The sequence below is a fragment of the Harpia harpyja genome, chromosome 18 (genome assembly GCF_026419915.1).
Source record: "Harpia harpyja isolate bHarHar1 chromosome 18, bHarHar1 primary haplotype, whole genome shotgun sequence".
NCBI classification, from domain to species: Eukaryota; Metazoa; Chordata; class Aves; order Accipitriformes; family Accipitridae; genus Harpia; species Harpia harpyja.
Window position 1 is genome coordinate 4,746,600 of NC_068957.1, and position 17,240 is coordinate 4,763,839.

The window sequence follows — 17,240 nt, forward strand, 5'->3', positions numbered from 1 at the left end:
ATCTCGGGGGAGAGCAGGAGCACTGAGCTTGCTGTATAGATCTGGGAGGTAAGAGCTGCTTCCCCCTGACCCCCCCTTTTTTTTAAAGAAACACACCAAGCTCAGTTTTTTCGGTTTTTCTTCTGAGTTAGTTAATTTAAAACTTCTTAAAGCAGCATTATGGTTACAGGAGACTGTCAGGAAATCTAGCTCAGTGGGCACTGAAGCTGCTTGTTGGCACAGTAGCCTGGGCCACCATTCTCTGCTCTGCCCAGGGGCTCTAGCGAGTACCTTTACTGAAGACAGCAGTGTGTCTGCCTTACTAACCGGTTACTCCTCAGCTTGCTGCCAGCTGAGGCTGTTCTTAGGCAGTGCTCACCTGTCTCCTACAAGTGGGTTGAGTTAATAATCTTTCAAAAGCTAATAGTTCTGGATACATACCCTACATTTTAAATGTAGAACACTGTTACTAATCCCCTGAGCTAATCACTGCTCCTGCCTTCCATTAGCAATAGTGTCCTGCTTTTTGTCAATAAAATACCCTGGAAAGACTAAATTATTCCAGCCTCTTGCACAATTTTCAGCTTGTGCTTTAGTGGAAGTAGCCATAGCAGCACAGAAGTATTATGCGTCCAGCGACAGTGCTGGATTGTCTAAAACATAACTTTTTCTGGGAAGGACCTGTTAAAAACATGCAATGCTGCTCACAGCAGTATAGCCCTGTATCTGGCAAAAGGACCTTCCCTCTGCGGTGTCCCTCGGCCAGCACTTCTGTACAGTTCAGGCAGCATACTGACTAGAAAATACTTAACCTAGATATCGAAGTATATAGAAAATAAGTGCAGAAGACCAAATTTTAGAACTTGAGCATTTGTTGCTTGCAAAAGCCATATATCACTTTTTCAAATTCTAAAAATACTTTTTAAAATAGGTACTTCCTCCAGCCTTCAATGTGAGAAATCCTCACTATAGAGGGGACTGACCTTTACAGTAGAGGATGAAATGCTGCATGCCTAAGAGCTGCTAAAGCACAAAGTTTGCACAGAGTAGTCTAGTTCCTTGTGTAGATGTGTTGCTGCGCTGCCCTGTGTGCCCACTTTGGTTTATAAGTTGTACTTTGACTGCAGAATTGTTGCAGAAGTTTAAATCCCACCTTATAAATGAATTTGAGGTTGAGGGAAGCATTTCCCTTTTAGTCAAGGATTATAACAGGACTTACTAGAGTGAAGGAAGGTACTGAAAAGCCTGTCTTAAGCAGAACTTTGTTCTTTAATACTAGGAACAGTGTAAATCCAAGTTGTGCATAAGGTTGCTGTTTTTAGGATTTGCAAACTAGTATTCCTTTAGAAAGTTGCATTTTTTCACTCTTCACCCCAGTTGCAATTGACAGCACACCATCTGCAGCAAGCTTTCAAGAACAAGAACTGGGTAGTGAGCAAAGAAAGGTCACACGCTCCCCCTTCTAGTAAGCTTTTTTAAAAGTCATTGCTGCATGCAGGCACTTCCAGGAACTCGGTCGTGTTGCTGTTCTTTCTTTCAAAGCTGTATGGGGCCCTCGAGTGGCTAAAGTGTGCAACTTGTCCCCGTACAACTTAAAATACAGTTGAGTTATCTTCCAGGTTCCTGCTCAAGATTAACTAAAATAGACTACTTGACATGATTAGCTAAGAGAATAAAAGCTTTAGTTAAAAACAAATCAGACTTGAGGAAAAAGAGCTTTAACTGTAGATGAAGTGGTGTTCTGAGCTCGATCATGGTTAGGCTTTGTTGAATTCTATTTGAAGGCTCTGATGTTCAAACCGTTTTTTTATTTTTTTAATAATAAATCTGCAAACACAAGCTTTTACCTGTAGTTTAATATTTATATACTGATGGATAGCACCTAGAGGCCCCAGCCAACATTTGAGCCCCCTTAATATCTCTGCCCCAAAGAGCTTACAGTCTAAGCAGTCAAAAAGGAGGAGAAAATAATAACCATGCTTCCTTTTATAGATCAGTAACTCCAATCCAACACAGGTCAAGTGATTTACCTGCTCTGAGGCACAGAATGCGTGGTGGGAATTAAACCAACCTCTCTTGAATCTCTGCTGCAGGTCTTAGTTAAAAGATGCTCCTTCCTTTCTAGACTACTTTTCTCTTAATAAAAACTAGCCCATTTGGAAATCTCAGCCTGAAGCTGTTTAAGGTTCAGGACTGTTCTCCAGGTCAGGGTGAGAGCTGCAGGAACAGAACAGAGAACGTATCTGTCAGGAGTGTAGGTACTTTACAGATTTTCAGTTTCTGTGGTTGTCTCACAGGTTTGGGACCTAAACCTGCCACAAGACTAGCTGTTCTGGGTGCTATCTACCTTAGATTGGAATGGCATCTCCTGTCTTTTCAATCCAGCAGGCTTTGTTTTACGTGCTGCGAGAGAAGCCCAAATCTTAGAGAGAATCACTGGTTATGCACTGCTAGAACAACCGTGTTCTGCCCTTTCCCAGGTCCCTGTATACGAACGCTTCTTGTTGGTGAGCGCAAGACAGGTTGGTCATAGGCAAGGCTGGGCGAGCTCTTTCTTTTGGGAGCTCCTTGACCTTAGCATCCATGCTTCTGCTTTTCCGGGGCTAGGGATAGGCTGCTATGTTCATTTCAGGCTTCTGAGGAGCCAGCGGTAAGATAAGGGCTTGTGTTTACAAGAAGAGACTTACTATTTTATTTCAGCTTTGGTAGCAAGTTCTTGACTTGGAGGTAGCAGCAGGTTCAGTTTATTTCTATATGCATCAGCAAACCAAAATAAAATGAGTTGAAGGATGCACATTGCTGAATTGCCCACTCTCTACCAACATATATAACTGCAGCTAATTGAAAAAAAGACAAAGCTATTAATACTTTTGCGCTTTAAACTAAAGAACTTCAGTTTCATATTTAGTTGAAAGCTTTTGAAATCAGCACCAATCTCATTGTATAGATCACTGCCACCTGGTCAGTCACCAGTCTTTTGTCAAATGTGCATAAACCAAGGAGGTTTCTGATGCTCCGTGTTTACAATGATAACTGAAAGGTAAGAATGAATAGCCATTAGCAGATAAATTACTTAACAGTAGTCAATAAACAAATACACTTCACCTGTATAAAGCAGTATGTTAATTCACAAGTTAAGTTGTATTGGTAGTTGAGGTGGCAATATACAATGAAAATATTAAAGTATCATCGCTTGAAAAATAGTCTTGCTTTGTCAGGGAGCTCTGTTTATACATAAGGGTAAATGAAACGGCACTGACCATAGAAGCTGAACAGTCATGCATACAAAAAGTGATCACTTTTCAGCTATTGCACAAGTAGTGACACTCTAAGACATACACAGTAGGATTCTTACAAAATGACATCAGAAAGACTGCATGCACCATCTTTCAAGGCCTTATGTGAACTATACATACACAAGAGCTGCTGTATACTGTAAATACATTGTGGATGTGTAGAAATTCACATAAGATTAAAAGATTAATTTGTAAATAGGAAATTTTCCACCAGCTCATGCTTTATTTTATTCAGAAGGTTTCTTAGCATGTACACTCTTTTGGATAAAATGCATGATACCACTTCAGAGTAGAGGTTTCATGTAAGCATCACCTTAAATGCTTTGGTAACTGGATATTCCCAAGGAACAGGTTTTGTCAAACCAAACTGATTACTAAAATGTAAATGTGACTTTTATTCTGAAAAGAAGGATATAGAATATGGCTAATAATTTCACATATTTTCACAAGATACAAAAAAAACCTTTTCAAGTGGGTTGGGATTTCTACGCACAAATAATACCACCAATAGCATGGTGTACAACATTTAAAACCCTGATCAAAATGACTTCAGAATAATTGTGCATTCCCCAAATATATCAGGTTGGCAACTGAGGGAAGAAATGAAATATTAAATGAATAAGTTGGTGTAAGAGGGGTAAATGCTCTCTGTACCACAAGTTTCATAATAAAATACTGCTGTATGTTTTAATTTTTTAGACATAAGCATTTTTATATCAGAGTCTGTTTCTAAATGACTGAAAGTTTCAACTAAAAAGGTGTTTACACAATATACACATTTCATTACTTACAAAGAGAAATAAGCTTAAAATTTCATATTAAAAACCTGGGATACAGTAGGGTTAGTAGCACCATGAAAAATGTTTTTCAAAACTGCAGTCTTGTTATTTTAAACATACTCAGTGCGTCATGTTTTTCTTTATTCTCTTGGTTGATCAAAAAGGTGCCGTTTTGGTACGGGGAGAGAAACGAAAAATTTCATCTTCTGATCCTTTGTGAACCTCAAGTGTTCTTTTCTGTTTCCAAGAGGTCAATTCTTTCATCTTAGTCTTGTTTGTCAAATATGTACCGAACAACCCTTAGTTTGGCACATGAGTGAGGTACACTTGAATTTGTATGGTTAAAACAGTTTGGATTTGTTTTTTCTTTTCTTTCTGCACAGTAGCACCATTGTTGCAGCTGGAAGACAGTGCATCTTAGGAATTTTCAACTGTTTTATAAAACATTCTCCAAGACGTTACGTCTTCTTCATGCAAACTTGACAACGACTAATACGCGTCCTCAAGTCTCCAGCTTTCAGTGTCTCTGACTGAGGTTTACTGGTTGACAGACACAAAGGTAAGGTTAGGTTAGCTTTTTCTTTGTTTGCAGAACTGTTCCTTTAAACTTCTACTTAATTCACAGTTTAAGATAACACTTAAGTACGTAAGTGGGGAATTAGTCCTGCATTTGAGAGTTTTCCTTACGAGTGATCTTTCTGTACGTCCTCAACACCAGGTGACGGATGCTCAGTCTCGTCCAGTGTCTCAGTATACACAAGGTACGCTAATGAACTACTTCATTCTAGCATATGATGTCGCACAAATACCAAACCGAGTGGAAGGTGAATTTTGTACATTTGAGACAGTATTTCTGGGGTCTTTGGGTTTCTCAGTTGAAGGGTACTTTAACAGCGCATAAAAAATACTGCTACAATGAGAGTTGTATTTCAGTGATGGCTTTACCAAATTATTTATATTCTGAAAGGGTAGGGAGGTGGGAGATTAATATAACAATTTTGTGTAATGTGCATGTACACAGAGTAAGTGCAATTCTTAAAGGTTTCTTTAAAAAAAAAAAGAATAAAAAAGGAAGTTGTGTTTGTGGGAGACAGAAAATAGTAGAGACAGAAAACTCAAAGGTGCATGGTAGTTATTAGTAGGCAGTTTTCACTAGTGAATTACCACTGATCAACTACCCTGAAAACTTAGTGATGACTGTTTAATGCACATTAAATATTATGGTTGTAGGTATTGCAAAAAACCAACTTAGGGGCCACTACTGCTATATAACACAGTGCACATCGCCAGCTGTGTACCACAAAGCTACATTTTTCAATTAGGTGGCAGTGGGAATATTTATGAGGTTTTTATCTGTACACAAACAGGGCAGTAGCAATTTATTCTATGAAAGGAGGTGATTTTTCAAAGAAAAAATGATTTTGCTACTCAAGTTGAAAGGGAAAAAGGTTGAGGAGCTGAGAGACTCCAGCCGAAATGCTGACTGCAGAGAAACTGAGGACAGAATGTCCACTGGCTTCCTTGCAGCCAAAATGTCATCCTAATTCTTCTGCAAAGTACTGGAAAAAATGCTTGCCATGGAGGGTATGAAACTTCCTTCATACAAGGGTTTTACAAACAGGTTATATGAACATCTGCCTTAAAAGGTTTAAGTAGAGTCAATCTTGCCCTTCGTACATGTCCCTTTTACGTCTGTGAACTACCTTTTCAAATATTTGAGGCTATTGAAAGGCCTGGCAAGAAAACAAAACAACAAAATTGATCTTCTAGGCTCCAAATACAGTAACTACAGTAGGACTACTTTCAGAGAAGGTACTACTAAATGTGAATAAGAATTGACATAAAAAGAATCTGACTCCTTGCAAAACAGAATGTGCCCTAGCAAGTTTTTACACAATATTAAAGGCTTACCGAGGAAACACTTGAAAAACTGGTTGTGATGAGGAAAACAAGCTAAATTATTTCCCTATACCCCTGTAAACAAATCTCTTTTGATCTTCAGAATAAATTCAGTTTCCAAAGCTTTCATTCTGGAATAAAGCAATATACAAGAAACAGGTTTTCTTACCTGAACATTTCTGACACCTCTACAGTTGCCAGCCAGAAACTATATGAATTGGCATAGTAATTACAAGTGCCACGACCATGGCATTCAATAAACGGAGCTGAGCGGAATTCTTCTAAACAGGATCCCGGTGACGCCAAGGCCTGTCCAGAGCCCTCTGCTCCAGCACTAGTGTGCTGGTGTAGGGATGGAGGAAAGAAACACACAAAGAAGGATCTTACCGTAGGTGCTAAAAATTAAATAGCACAGCATTCAACTACTAAAAGAGCCTCTGTCCATTCTTGGTTGAGATAATGCGGTGGTCAGACACCTCCATAAATATCAGTCACAGTGGGCTCTGAGTACTGGGAAATCACTGTTAATCTTGGCTACCATGGTTAGTAATTGAAGGTAAATGCTTTTGAATGACAGCCAGTGTAGTTTTTAACAAAGTCCTAAAGCAGTTAGTTGAGGACACAAGTGGGTACTAGCCACTTCTGGAGTAGGAGGCAGTTCTTACCATCATGAAAGAGTAACCGATCCAAAGGGAGTCCCAGCCTGGAGGACACGAAGGAATCTGAATGGTCTGACTGTGGACAGCTATCACCATAGCAGGAGCTTCACACACAACACATCTGGACGCAGGGGAAGTATCAGAGAAACATGCGATATTAAAATATAATAGGAGTATGTTTTATTAAGAATTCTTACACAGAGAACGGGAGGAAAACCGGCCTGTGAGAGGCTATCCTATTAATCTAGACTTCTACTTCTCACGTATCTTGTAACTGCAATAAGACAGTATTTTGGAGTGCAAAATCTACCTGTATTTCTGCTAACAACCATTGGGTAAAATACTGAAGCAGGTCCTGAAACAAAACCTGGGAGCTCAAAGTCCCCAAGTAAATACCTTAATCCTAGAGCTAATGGCTCTCACGCTCTCCTTCCTGTCCATGGCAATCTTGCACTGCTGACTATATAAGCTTCCTCAGTTGAGGAGAGCTCTTACAGCCTTTCAGCCTCAAATTATCGCTGCTGCACGTAGACAGACCTTTTAAGACAACGAATACTTTAAACCAGGCTACTTTTCTAGTATTTCCCAGAGCAAAACATGACACATTCATGTCCTTATATCCAACCTGCTCATTGGAAATACATGGATAAGATGTGCAGTTTATCCAGGTATTAAAAAAGAGACCTGATGGCCTGCTTTGTCTCACCGGCTAATGAATGGCTGGATGCTTTGCCCGGTCAGTGGCTCCATGCTCATTGGCATTGGCTCTGGAGTTGATAGCCAGTAGGAATAGTCATTCCTTGATGCAAAATTACAAACGTTGTTGATGTTGCAGAACATGAAGGGCATGGTGCTGAAACGTCTAAGACAGCTCCCAGCAGTACCTACAGAGTAAGATATGTAAAATGTGACAGCAAAGTTTTCACTTCGTTGCTTTTTATAGCAATTCTTTGAGAAGAGTAATTGTGTATTCTTCCTCTCCACTTGTGAGTGCACAGCATGTGCTATCAAATTGTCACATGTGGGAGAAACTTAACTTCTCAGTTTTGGTTTACATTCTTTCATCCTGAATTATAATGTGCAACCTCTGGAGGTAGTAGATCTTAGTATGCAATCCCCATCCTCATCTAAGAAATCTCTAAGACCGTCATATCTTCAGAGAACCAGAGCATCTGAAGAGGCAGCTACAGCCTCTTTCCCCTTAAAGACAGAGCATGCAGAATATCTCACCCAAATCCTGGCCATGTGCTCTCTCATTTCCTTGCACATATAGAAGAGAGAATCCATCATATATTCTTGATGTTCCTTGTGGACATAGTGGTGTATCCCTGGTCTGGCTGTGCCGAGTTATAAGGAATCCGTGAGCAACAGAAGCTGTTCCAGGAGGACCAGGTGGGCCTTGTAAGCCATCAGGACCAGGAGGTCCCTGTATTCCTCGTGAACCTGTTCACATGAGAGAATCAGAACACACAGTATTTATTAACACCATTTCTTGCTCTTTTAGGACTAACGTAGCTCTGAAATGTAGCATCGTCTTGTGATTAAGGTGCTTAAGCACCAGGTGTTACCTGGTATCTGCTAACACTATCTTCCTCAAATTATTTTTTCATGTAAGCTTGGTTAAATCACTGAGGCTGTCATAGCTAGTTATAAAGCAACAGTGCAACGTCCCTCTGTTGTAGGGGTATTGTGAAGTTAAATACATTCAGAGCTGTGAGGCACTAAGATAACAACTGCAGTGGGCATGACAGCCACTGGAATGAGTCCAAATCAGCTTCCCAATTCCAAAACATATTAATCTGTGTATGTAGCTTAATCAGATAATGTTGAAACACCTTGCTCAAGATCACAAAATAAATGGCAGAGCCAGAAACAGAAGCCAGTCTCACTCTAGGGCATCCTATGATAACACCTGAGCCAAAGCCCACCAAAATGAATAGAAAAGCTGCAGTCAGTTTTGGAGTAGGTTACAAAGAGTGGAAATAGGGTAGAACAACCTTGAATGAGAGCAAGAATGAGTCATATGACTGAGAAAGGTATCAGAAAAAGCATTTGTTCTTGAACTGCAAAAATATCAGGAAATACAACCAGAAATATTTAGACTATGTTATTCCACAGTCATTATTATGTACATTTTTTTCACTAAAATAACGCTAACAGATTTCATAGAGCTACTCGGACAAAAAGGAAAAAAGTCACTATGGATTTTTGTACGGTTTTACCTGTTTAAATTCTAATGCTTTTTCTTACAAGTTGCAATATATAGCTACTTAATATGTATCATCATCTTTAGAAAATTGTCCCATTGCCTAGTCTCATTTCTTTTCTCAAATCATAATTCAGTAATTCTAAGCAATAGCTACATGGTAGCCTGATCTCTGCCTTTGGTGAAATTCTTTCCTTTATGAAGTCTGTTTTTCCCCATTCATGATTTCCATGCAAAATTAAAATTATTTTACTAATCTCTCTCTTCTGTTTCTTACTATCTTCATTTTCTCCCATGCATCATCTGTGTTGCAAAGGGGGTGCCGTTAAGCTTGAGATAAAGCACTCTACAATATTATTCGGCAATGAGCAGCAATGTGCTGGTTCCAAGAATATTCCAAACCAAAGCATGTTCAGCTGCTTGTAATATTTTTGCATTAAGAAAATCCTAAAATTATTATTTTATTATTACTCCTGTGAGGCAAAGATCTCACTTCCCAGTATTAGCCTGCACTTACAAAAGGGAACATCTCTTTTTCCATTGGGTCCTTGTATGATAAACACCATACCTGGTTGGCCTGGGAGACCTCTCTCCCCTTTACGTCCTGCTGGACCATCAAAACCAGGTAGTCCATCTCGCCCTGGGTCACCAGGAAGACCAATTGGACCTAGAATAGACAAATGCGTAACTGAAATAAAAGCTCTTGAAATCTCACTACAGAAATCTTTAAATTGTCTGGGACTCATCCGCTGTTCCTTCATGATACATCAGACAAGAACGGACCATTAAACCAGATGCGTATGGTAGAACCCTACATTTATCTATTACCTCTCGCTGAATTCAGTAACTTGTCTCTGCAACCCATGCCAAGTGACTCACGTTGCAACCAGCAGTCAGCTATACTTCTTAGTAATTTTCTCTGCAGCCACCTAGGATCATACCTGGCAATCCCTGTGGCCCTGGCAATCCAGGTGGCCCTTTCGACCCAGGCTGTCCTGGAGGACCCGGGGGACCAGGGTCACCTTTGACAACAATGCTTCGTCCAATGGTACCTGGTAAACCTGGTGGACCTGAGAGAAAGCAGTTTAGTATTAGATAAACCAAGGTGGAAAAGAGCATTAGGAACAGCTTCTGTTATTTACTACAAAATCAGAAGCCAAGAGCTCTATCAATGTAAAGAGTAAGTATATATAAGGCAAAAAAGTGCTCTCCGTGACCTCCTGCAAAGGACAGCCCTGCAGGGGTTAATCCGTGTAGACTGGATACAGAGTATAAAATACGGTAGGATGACTTGTCCGGCTAAAAAGTATAGCATGGAATTGTGTTTAAGCTGTTGCTCACTTAACTACTTTCCTTGCTGGCTGAGACCAACTCAGTCCTACATCTGTGTAACAAATTCTACTGGCAGGGAGCAAAAGTGACAATAATGCTACCCAGGACTCCTACCTGGTGGGCCTGGCAGTCCTTGACTGCCTGTGAGGCCAGCGGGTCCTGGAGGTCCAGTGGGACCCTTCATACCTGAAACATCAAATTCACACAGTCACACAGTGAAAGAACATGCTGTCTTACAAAATCTGCTGCAGGAATGGCCAAAATCAGGCTTCTTTTCTCCCCGAGGGGCTGTTACTGTGTCTGGAGGTTTTCACTTGAAATGCTAAATACCTGGGAATCCTGGAACGCCTGGAAGCCCGGGGTCGCCCTTCATTCCATTCAGACCTGGACGACCAGGATCCCCCTGAACAGAACAGCTTCACGTTATTCATTCATCTCCTCAGCAGTTTCAGAAAAAAAGATAAAAGAGGTGGCTGGGGGACAAATAAGCACACTTTGGGTCTGTGAACTTGAGCTTTGAAGGGCTGAGGCCATGCATTTTGCTCACTGCACTGGGTGCTGTCAGAGAACACTGTAACAAGTGTGCATTGAAAGCTCCAGCTCCCATGGGAATATAGTGGGGACCTCCTGCCCAGATACTGGGGGATAATTAAGGAAAAGACCCTCTTGTTCGCTACAAGACAGGGTGTTAGCTACCGCATTTTGGCTTTTATTTTACTATGATAAACTGCATATTCCACCCAAATATATTCAATTTTTATTGCATTTAAAAATAAACTAGGGGGGAAACTCCATTTCTTGTCCTACCTGGCGTCCAGGTGGTCCTTGATCTCCCTTTTGACCAGTCAGGCCAGGTGGGCCAGGTTGACCAGGGTTCCCTTTTTCCCCTTTAAGTCCTCCACTGCCTGGTGGCCCTCGTGGACCTTCTGGGCCTGGTGGACCTTAACATTGCAGAACAAATATGCATCTATCAGTACATATCAACCATTCTCCCCAGGTCTGTGCCTTCAGCGTGAAAAAAAAAAAAAAAAATGTTTTTTGGCTTGACTTCCCAGCTCTATTTCAATGCTGAATTCAGGATAAACTAAAGGGAAAACAAATAGAGGGATTATTTGCACTACCCAAATCAGGAACCAAGGCTCCTTATCTAGCTGATGAAGAGAAGCAGGTCTTTCCAGAAGGCAGTGCAACTCACCTGCATTAGAAGCTTACCAGTGACCAGACCGGTGCCTTTAGTAGGAGCCAAGAAACCCAAAATTAGATGGTACAAATATCCCCTCTGCTGACCTGCGTTACATTCATCATCTCTTATGTGCAATCTTAACAGACTGAATTCCTTTTGAAAGCCAGTCTCAACAATGTAAAATATTGCTGCTTTTTTGCTGTTAGAATTTGACATAGCTATTGAGGAGCCCAGTATATACTGTCTGCTGACTGCTAGGCAGCAGGAAGCCCATCATTCTGTCTTGCCTAAATAATAATCCAAGTTGCAGAAACTTTCTTATGTTGAATGACTCTCCCTCCAACTGATTTGGCTATCTTTAGTAGAATTACGCCGTGTAAATCCAATAGAGGAACTGAGCTGGTCTTTAGATATTTGCTACAGCCACATTAATCCAAAGCAAAGTAGTGGATTTAAAAGAAAATTGGATAGTTGGAGAATGGAAAGATGAGACCCCCTCCTTTATGCCACCATCTAAATAGAAGGTAACTGATATTAATTTGTGGCAAAACAAACTGTAAGCAAGTGCAGCAACAGCTAATAACACTTTACAAGTTAGATCTCATAATTGGATTAACAAAAGGATCTCTTTGCAGGACAGCGCTATGACATTCTCCCCTGAAGTACAACAAACCTGATAACATTTATCAGTGTGCTGGATTTTCAATTATTCTGCAATCTCGAATAATTTAACATCTCCTTTGACATCCTTATAGCCTATATTCAGTGGATAAATTTGACAACCTGTATTTCTGCAAGCAAACCTCAGTACAGAATTCCTTCCAAAATTTTTCTTTTTAAATCAACAGCAATTTTGTACCAGATTTCACACATATCCTGTAGCAGTTTCAGCTACAGAAAACATCATGCAAGGATTTTTTGTGTTCATTTTGCTCTTTTATACTGGTCTAGTACTGTACACGTGCAAAATAATAACAGGTTACCATTTGAGACATGCGAATCAAACACATACGATCTGCAGGGTAACCATAGTCCTTAAAAAGATAATCATAGGATTACGGGAAAACATCTGTTTCTCTTACATCAAGTGCAATGCAATGAAATAAATTGACCGAGTTAAGAGTCTAACCTGGAGGACCTGGAAGGATCAGAGTTCACCAAAGCCCAATGATCGATGTTAGAAGGGTCAGACATCACACAGTACAAAACAAGATTACTAGTTAGAAATAGTACAGATGACAGCATATACACTACACAACAACCCATTTCACCAGCATATTTTGTATTTACAGTATAATCCACATGCATGCATAAAACCATACATGAATACACAACGATATGTATTTTCAGATACAAGTTATTCTGGTGACTAGGCTCTACTAAGACTAATTTGACACTTCATTTAACAGCAAACTTAAAGCTTTACTAAAGAGTGTGTTATTGCTTTAACATTACAGCTGAGGCCTGTGACCAGTTAGTCCTACTCACAATGGGGTTTGGACTACGTAACCATTTCACTGACAATATTCAACATCACAGGGCCTGGAGCTTGGCAAATATGCAGTTAAATTGTGAATGACAACTCGCTCTTGAGCAAAATTCTGCTTTGGGCTGGGGAGGAAGTGTGATTAACAGAAGGTATGAGCCTCAAGTATCTGTGAATACAGTTTTAGGACTGAAAAGTAGGCTTATACCCTCTTCAAAACAGTAAGCAGGATTAACATGGGTCAAAAGGGCTGCAAATGCTATAAGCAAAAGTACAACAGAACTTACAAATTTAGAATTTGTTGTCTTTACTGTTAGCATTATTTTTTCTTGATAAAAAACCCCCAGGATGTACCTGTTCTTGATAAAAATACCCTAAGATTTACCTGTTTATTATGGAGAATGGCATGTGGTAACATCCTTAGAAAAATCATTTAAATGTCCTCTTTCAAAATGACATTTAAATGGTAAGCTGGTTGTCCTTACCATGCTCCTGAATTAATACATTTTAGCTCCTGTGCCACTTGTATCTATCTTTCATGTCAGTGAAATGATTTAAATATAACAACGTATCACCATGCAATTTGCAGCTAAAAACTACAATAAATACATGTCAGGTTTATGTCAATGCACTATTTCTTACATATTTGATAAATTATTTTAAATACTAACTGTAATACAGTTGTTAAAAATAATGACATGGACATTTAACTGTTAAGTACTTATAAACTATATTTCACTGTTAGATAAGTTTTGCTATGATATATAAATCTGTCCTATACTTACTGATTATTGAATTCTGGCTGAGGACAGTCACAGGGTAGAACAAAACATGAAGCAATTGATAAGTTCCTCTCAGCACACCCATGATGGTAGCCCCCTTTGAAAGTGTGGTTACTGCTTGTGTGACCACAGTTTAATTAAAAGGTAAAGCCACATTCGTTTTTTTACGTGATTGCATGAAGCTAGGATTCAAACATCAGGGGCTACCACATTTGCTACCTCACAATGCTTAGGACAGCAGACTAAAAGCTAAAATGTATTCCTTTATTGAATTTTCATGACAGTTCTTTGCTTCCTGAAAGTCATCATAGCAAAACCTAAAGACATCATTATTATTAAATAGATATACCAAGTCATTTTCAATCTAGACACAGATGTTAAAAATCTTCCCAAGAGCTGGCTTGTGCTACATGCTGATATGCTAAAATTACGATAAGCTTGTGAAAATGACCATGTTCTTACCAGTCCTGTTCCACTGCCCTAGCGTTAGGGAGGGGAGGGCTGTATGCTTCATTTTCATTAAATATATGTTAAAGGAAGAGCTTTCCTCATTTCCTCTAAATGTGCTGGTGAAGCAAAACAATGGAAATAAGGATTTCTCTGCATGGGAAGGTTACAATGCTCTAAGTTGAGAATGTAAAGCATCATTGCTACTCTGTATAAATTTTCCTGCAGACACTGTTGGTACAAAAGAAGAATCTAATTTATTTAAGCCATTTGAGAGTATCCAAAATCAACAGTAGCAGGTGTTACAAAAATGAATACTGTCACTTGCCCAAGCTGCAAAACACAATTATACAGCAAAGACATGCGAGGACAGCACAAGATGCTTTTTTTAAAAATGATGAAAACCAGTATATGTTGTTTTCAACTGCACTGAGAATAAATATGCTAAAACAAGTTTCACAGCTGGGGACACTTTATAAAAGCCTTGCAAACCTGGACCCACATGATCTTCCACCATGAGGACAGCAACACTATCCTTCCATTGTCACTCCTACATCATGGAGGAAGAGCCTGAAAGCCAACTCTGAGCTTTTCTTTTCTACCACAGATTAAAAAGTATGTCTGAAAAATGACTCAGCATATCTACATTTAGACACTACAGAAGTATATACATTCATTTTCATGCAAAGTTATTATTTTGGAGTTAAGGGGCTAACCTGAGGGACCTGGGAGTAGGGGGTCAGAGTTCACCAAGGTCATCATTAGAACAAGGGGAAAAACATCAAAATTGTTAGAAATATCAACAAGCTAACATATTCAACTAAACCTTTCTCTTTAGATTTAGCTCAATATTCCTTTACATACAATATGCAAAACACCAAACTATTATTATTCATAGCAATGAAAACAGGCATGTGGAGTAATAGCAATGTTGTGTTGCCCTGGAAATTGCCTTAATTTTTATAATCAATTAATAAAACTGTTCCAACACCATCTATCAATGTTTGTTTGAGGGGCAACTCAACTGAAGTCAGAGAGCTACATCATGCTTGACTTCATCACTTTTACTAGTCTTAGAATATACCCAGAAGCCAACAACAAACAGTATATGCATACAGCTTCTGGTTTTATTTATGTCCCTAGAAGGGGGGTAATTTGGCAGCCACACAGCTGCTTTTATGACTAACTGCCTTATGTTGAAATGTTACAAAATCAGCATTCCAACAATAGGCTGTGTTATCATTTGAAACAAAAGGCTGGAGTGCTGATTGTACCAGAACTGCAATAATAGTTTGGTTTATCCACATTAGTTCACGCGTAACTGAGCAAAACAAATGCTTCACTTTATACATTGCATGCAACAAAAATGGAAATAAGAGAAAGAGAGAAAGAGAGAAAGAGAGAGAGAGAACATGGCTGAGCAGAACCTCACTGGTGGTTTCCCCCGCCAATGCTCATAAAACTGCAAAAAAATGAGTCCTACCATTCGTCTACCTCCCCAGCTGATTAGAGCCAGTAAGCACCTGATTTATACAGAGAAGTGTGAACAGGATGAGAAGCTTCATAAAAACACCAATGCTACAGCAGAGCATAGAATCTCAGTTGGTAGTTTCCTTATATACCAGGAGCTGCTTAGCTGGTTTACTTTTTTTTTTTTTTAGAGTTTGGAGATATCCTCTGTATAAGAATCTTTTAAAAATGAAAGCCTATACTCTTATGGACAAATCAGCCACACTCTTATGGACCAATCAGCTCCCTGTGCCAAAGTTTTAATTGCTGTACCACTCTACATACAGAAAAATTATTTTTGGAAGATCTCGACATCTAGAATGTCTTAGGCCTTTATTTGGGCATACTTAAATTACAAAGCCCAAGTCCAGCATCCCGCCATCTCTTATCCCTTCACTCCTTTTCCCACTTGCCCCAGCTGTGACTCTAACCACAGTGAGCAGAGCTGGGATTACTTGTCCCATACTCCTACCTGCCAGTGAGCAACTAGGCAGAAGAGGACAAGGCCACACAGAAAGTAGAAAGCAAATTAGAACTACCAACTTGCTGCAGGGATGCTCCACTGACTGGTTAGAGCCCCTAAGGCACAGCAGGGAGTGAGTTCCCCCAGGAGAAAGGGAGAAGGCATGCACTCCTCCTTCCACTAACCGAATAGGAAACTGGGAAGAAATTGTGACTGGCTGTGAATTATTAACCCACTGGGTTGTTCCACACCAGTCACATAAAAAGCAGGTTTAGGATACAACACAATTCAATATTTTTACTAGGACTAAAAGAAAACCTCATTATACCAGCAAACAGCACCCCACTTTTAAAGGTGTTACAAATTAAAACCAAATGTTTGTAATGACTCATTTTTTAAATGCACAGTTAGGATAGATGAGTTCATAGCCTACTCTGCACAAGAGAAAAGCTCATACTGCTGTTGAGAATAATCAAATATTACTTGATTCCAGTTCTGGTGAAAATATTTTGATAGAATTCCATCTAAAAATGTTTTCAAGTGGGATTGCCTTCTCCTGTATCAGAAGCAAGCATGAGGAAAAAAGCAAGTCTTAAAATCTTTCCAAGTGTGTACTGCAAAACTGAACTCTCCCTTGATACCCAGAAATGAACAATATATGTGTAGCAACTATTTTACAAATGTACTAACTCAAAACTAACTTTCCCCAAACAAATCTTTGAATAACAGAAAAATCTGAGGTCACAGTTTGAGGGCAATAAATAAAAATATTACTTCGCCATCAATATGCAAAGAAAAAAACCAGTGATCAGCCAATGGCTTGGTTTGAAAGTAGTCTCCTTTAAGGAGAATATCAAGCATGTTAAGTGAGATGAGTCTTGCTGGTGCCAAAGTACTTCTGGACTCAAGGTACAGCAATAAGCTTGACCCAGAGCTGTGACAGGTTCATTAAAGTTAGATTTTTCAAGAGCAGTATCTAACTGCAAATAAACATTCTATGACACAAAATATAAATCAAATTCTAACACATGCCAGGGAGTTGCTCAGCAATGTTAACTCAGTCTAGTGTTTTTTTCATTCCCAGAATTAGTTGGTGCAGGAACAAAATGCAAACATGGAATGGAAAGATGAAAACGGCATGATGGTGCACTGAGTCCATGGGAGCCACATGACACAACGGAGCAGTGAGTTATGTTACATGACACGAAGATGAAGAGAGC

At 39.6% G+C, this 17,240-nt stretch overlaps 1 protein-coding gene and 1 long non-coding RNA gene across 2 annotated transcripts in view; one reads left to right on the forward strand and one right to left on the reverse strand.

Moving 5' to 3' along the window:
* Nucleotides 1-126: 126 nt before the first annotated feature.
* The window catches only part of COL4A5 (collagen type IV alpha 5 chain), an 89,622-nt gene continuing 72,508 nt past the window's right edge, over nt 127-17,240 (reverse strand). The window contains exons 42-51 of the mRNA XM_052813084.1: nt 10,958-11,091; nt 10,481-10,553; nt 10,265-10,336; nt 9,760-9,888; nt 9,387-9,485; nt 7,843-8,055; nt 7,319-7,496; nt 6,619-6,733; nt 6,123-6,295; nt 127-4,594 (exon numbers count right to left, since the gene is read on the reverse strand). Coding sequence (XP_052669044.1) covers nt 4,513-4,594; nt 6,123-6,295; nt 6,619-6,733; nt 7,319-7,496; nt 7,843-8,055; nt 9,387-9,485; nt 9,760-9,888; nt 10,265-10,336; nt 10,481-10,553; nt 10,958-11,091 — 1,268 coding nt within the window. The 3' untranslated portion in view covers nt 127-4,512. The remainder of the gene's footprint in view (nt 4,595-6,122; nt 6,296-6,618; nt 6,734-7,318; nt 7,497-7,842; nt 8,056-9,386; nt 9,486-9,759; nt 9,889-10,264; nt 10,337-10,480; nt 10,554-10,957; nt 11,092-17,240) is intronic.
* Nucleotides 2,396-17,190, forward strand: LOC128153632 (uncharacterized). Its single transcript, XR_008239041.1, has 4 exons — nt 2,396-2,486; nt 4,438-4,613; nt 4,773-4,815; nt 17,105-17,190. It is a non-coding gene; the product is annotated as an uncharacterized LOC128153632 (long non-coding RNA).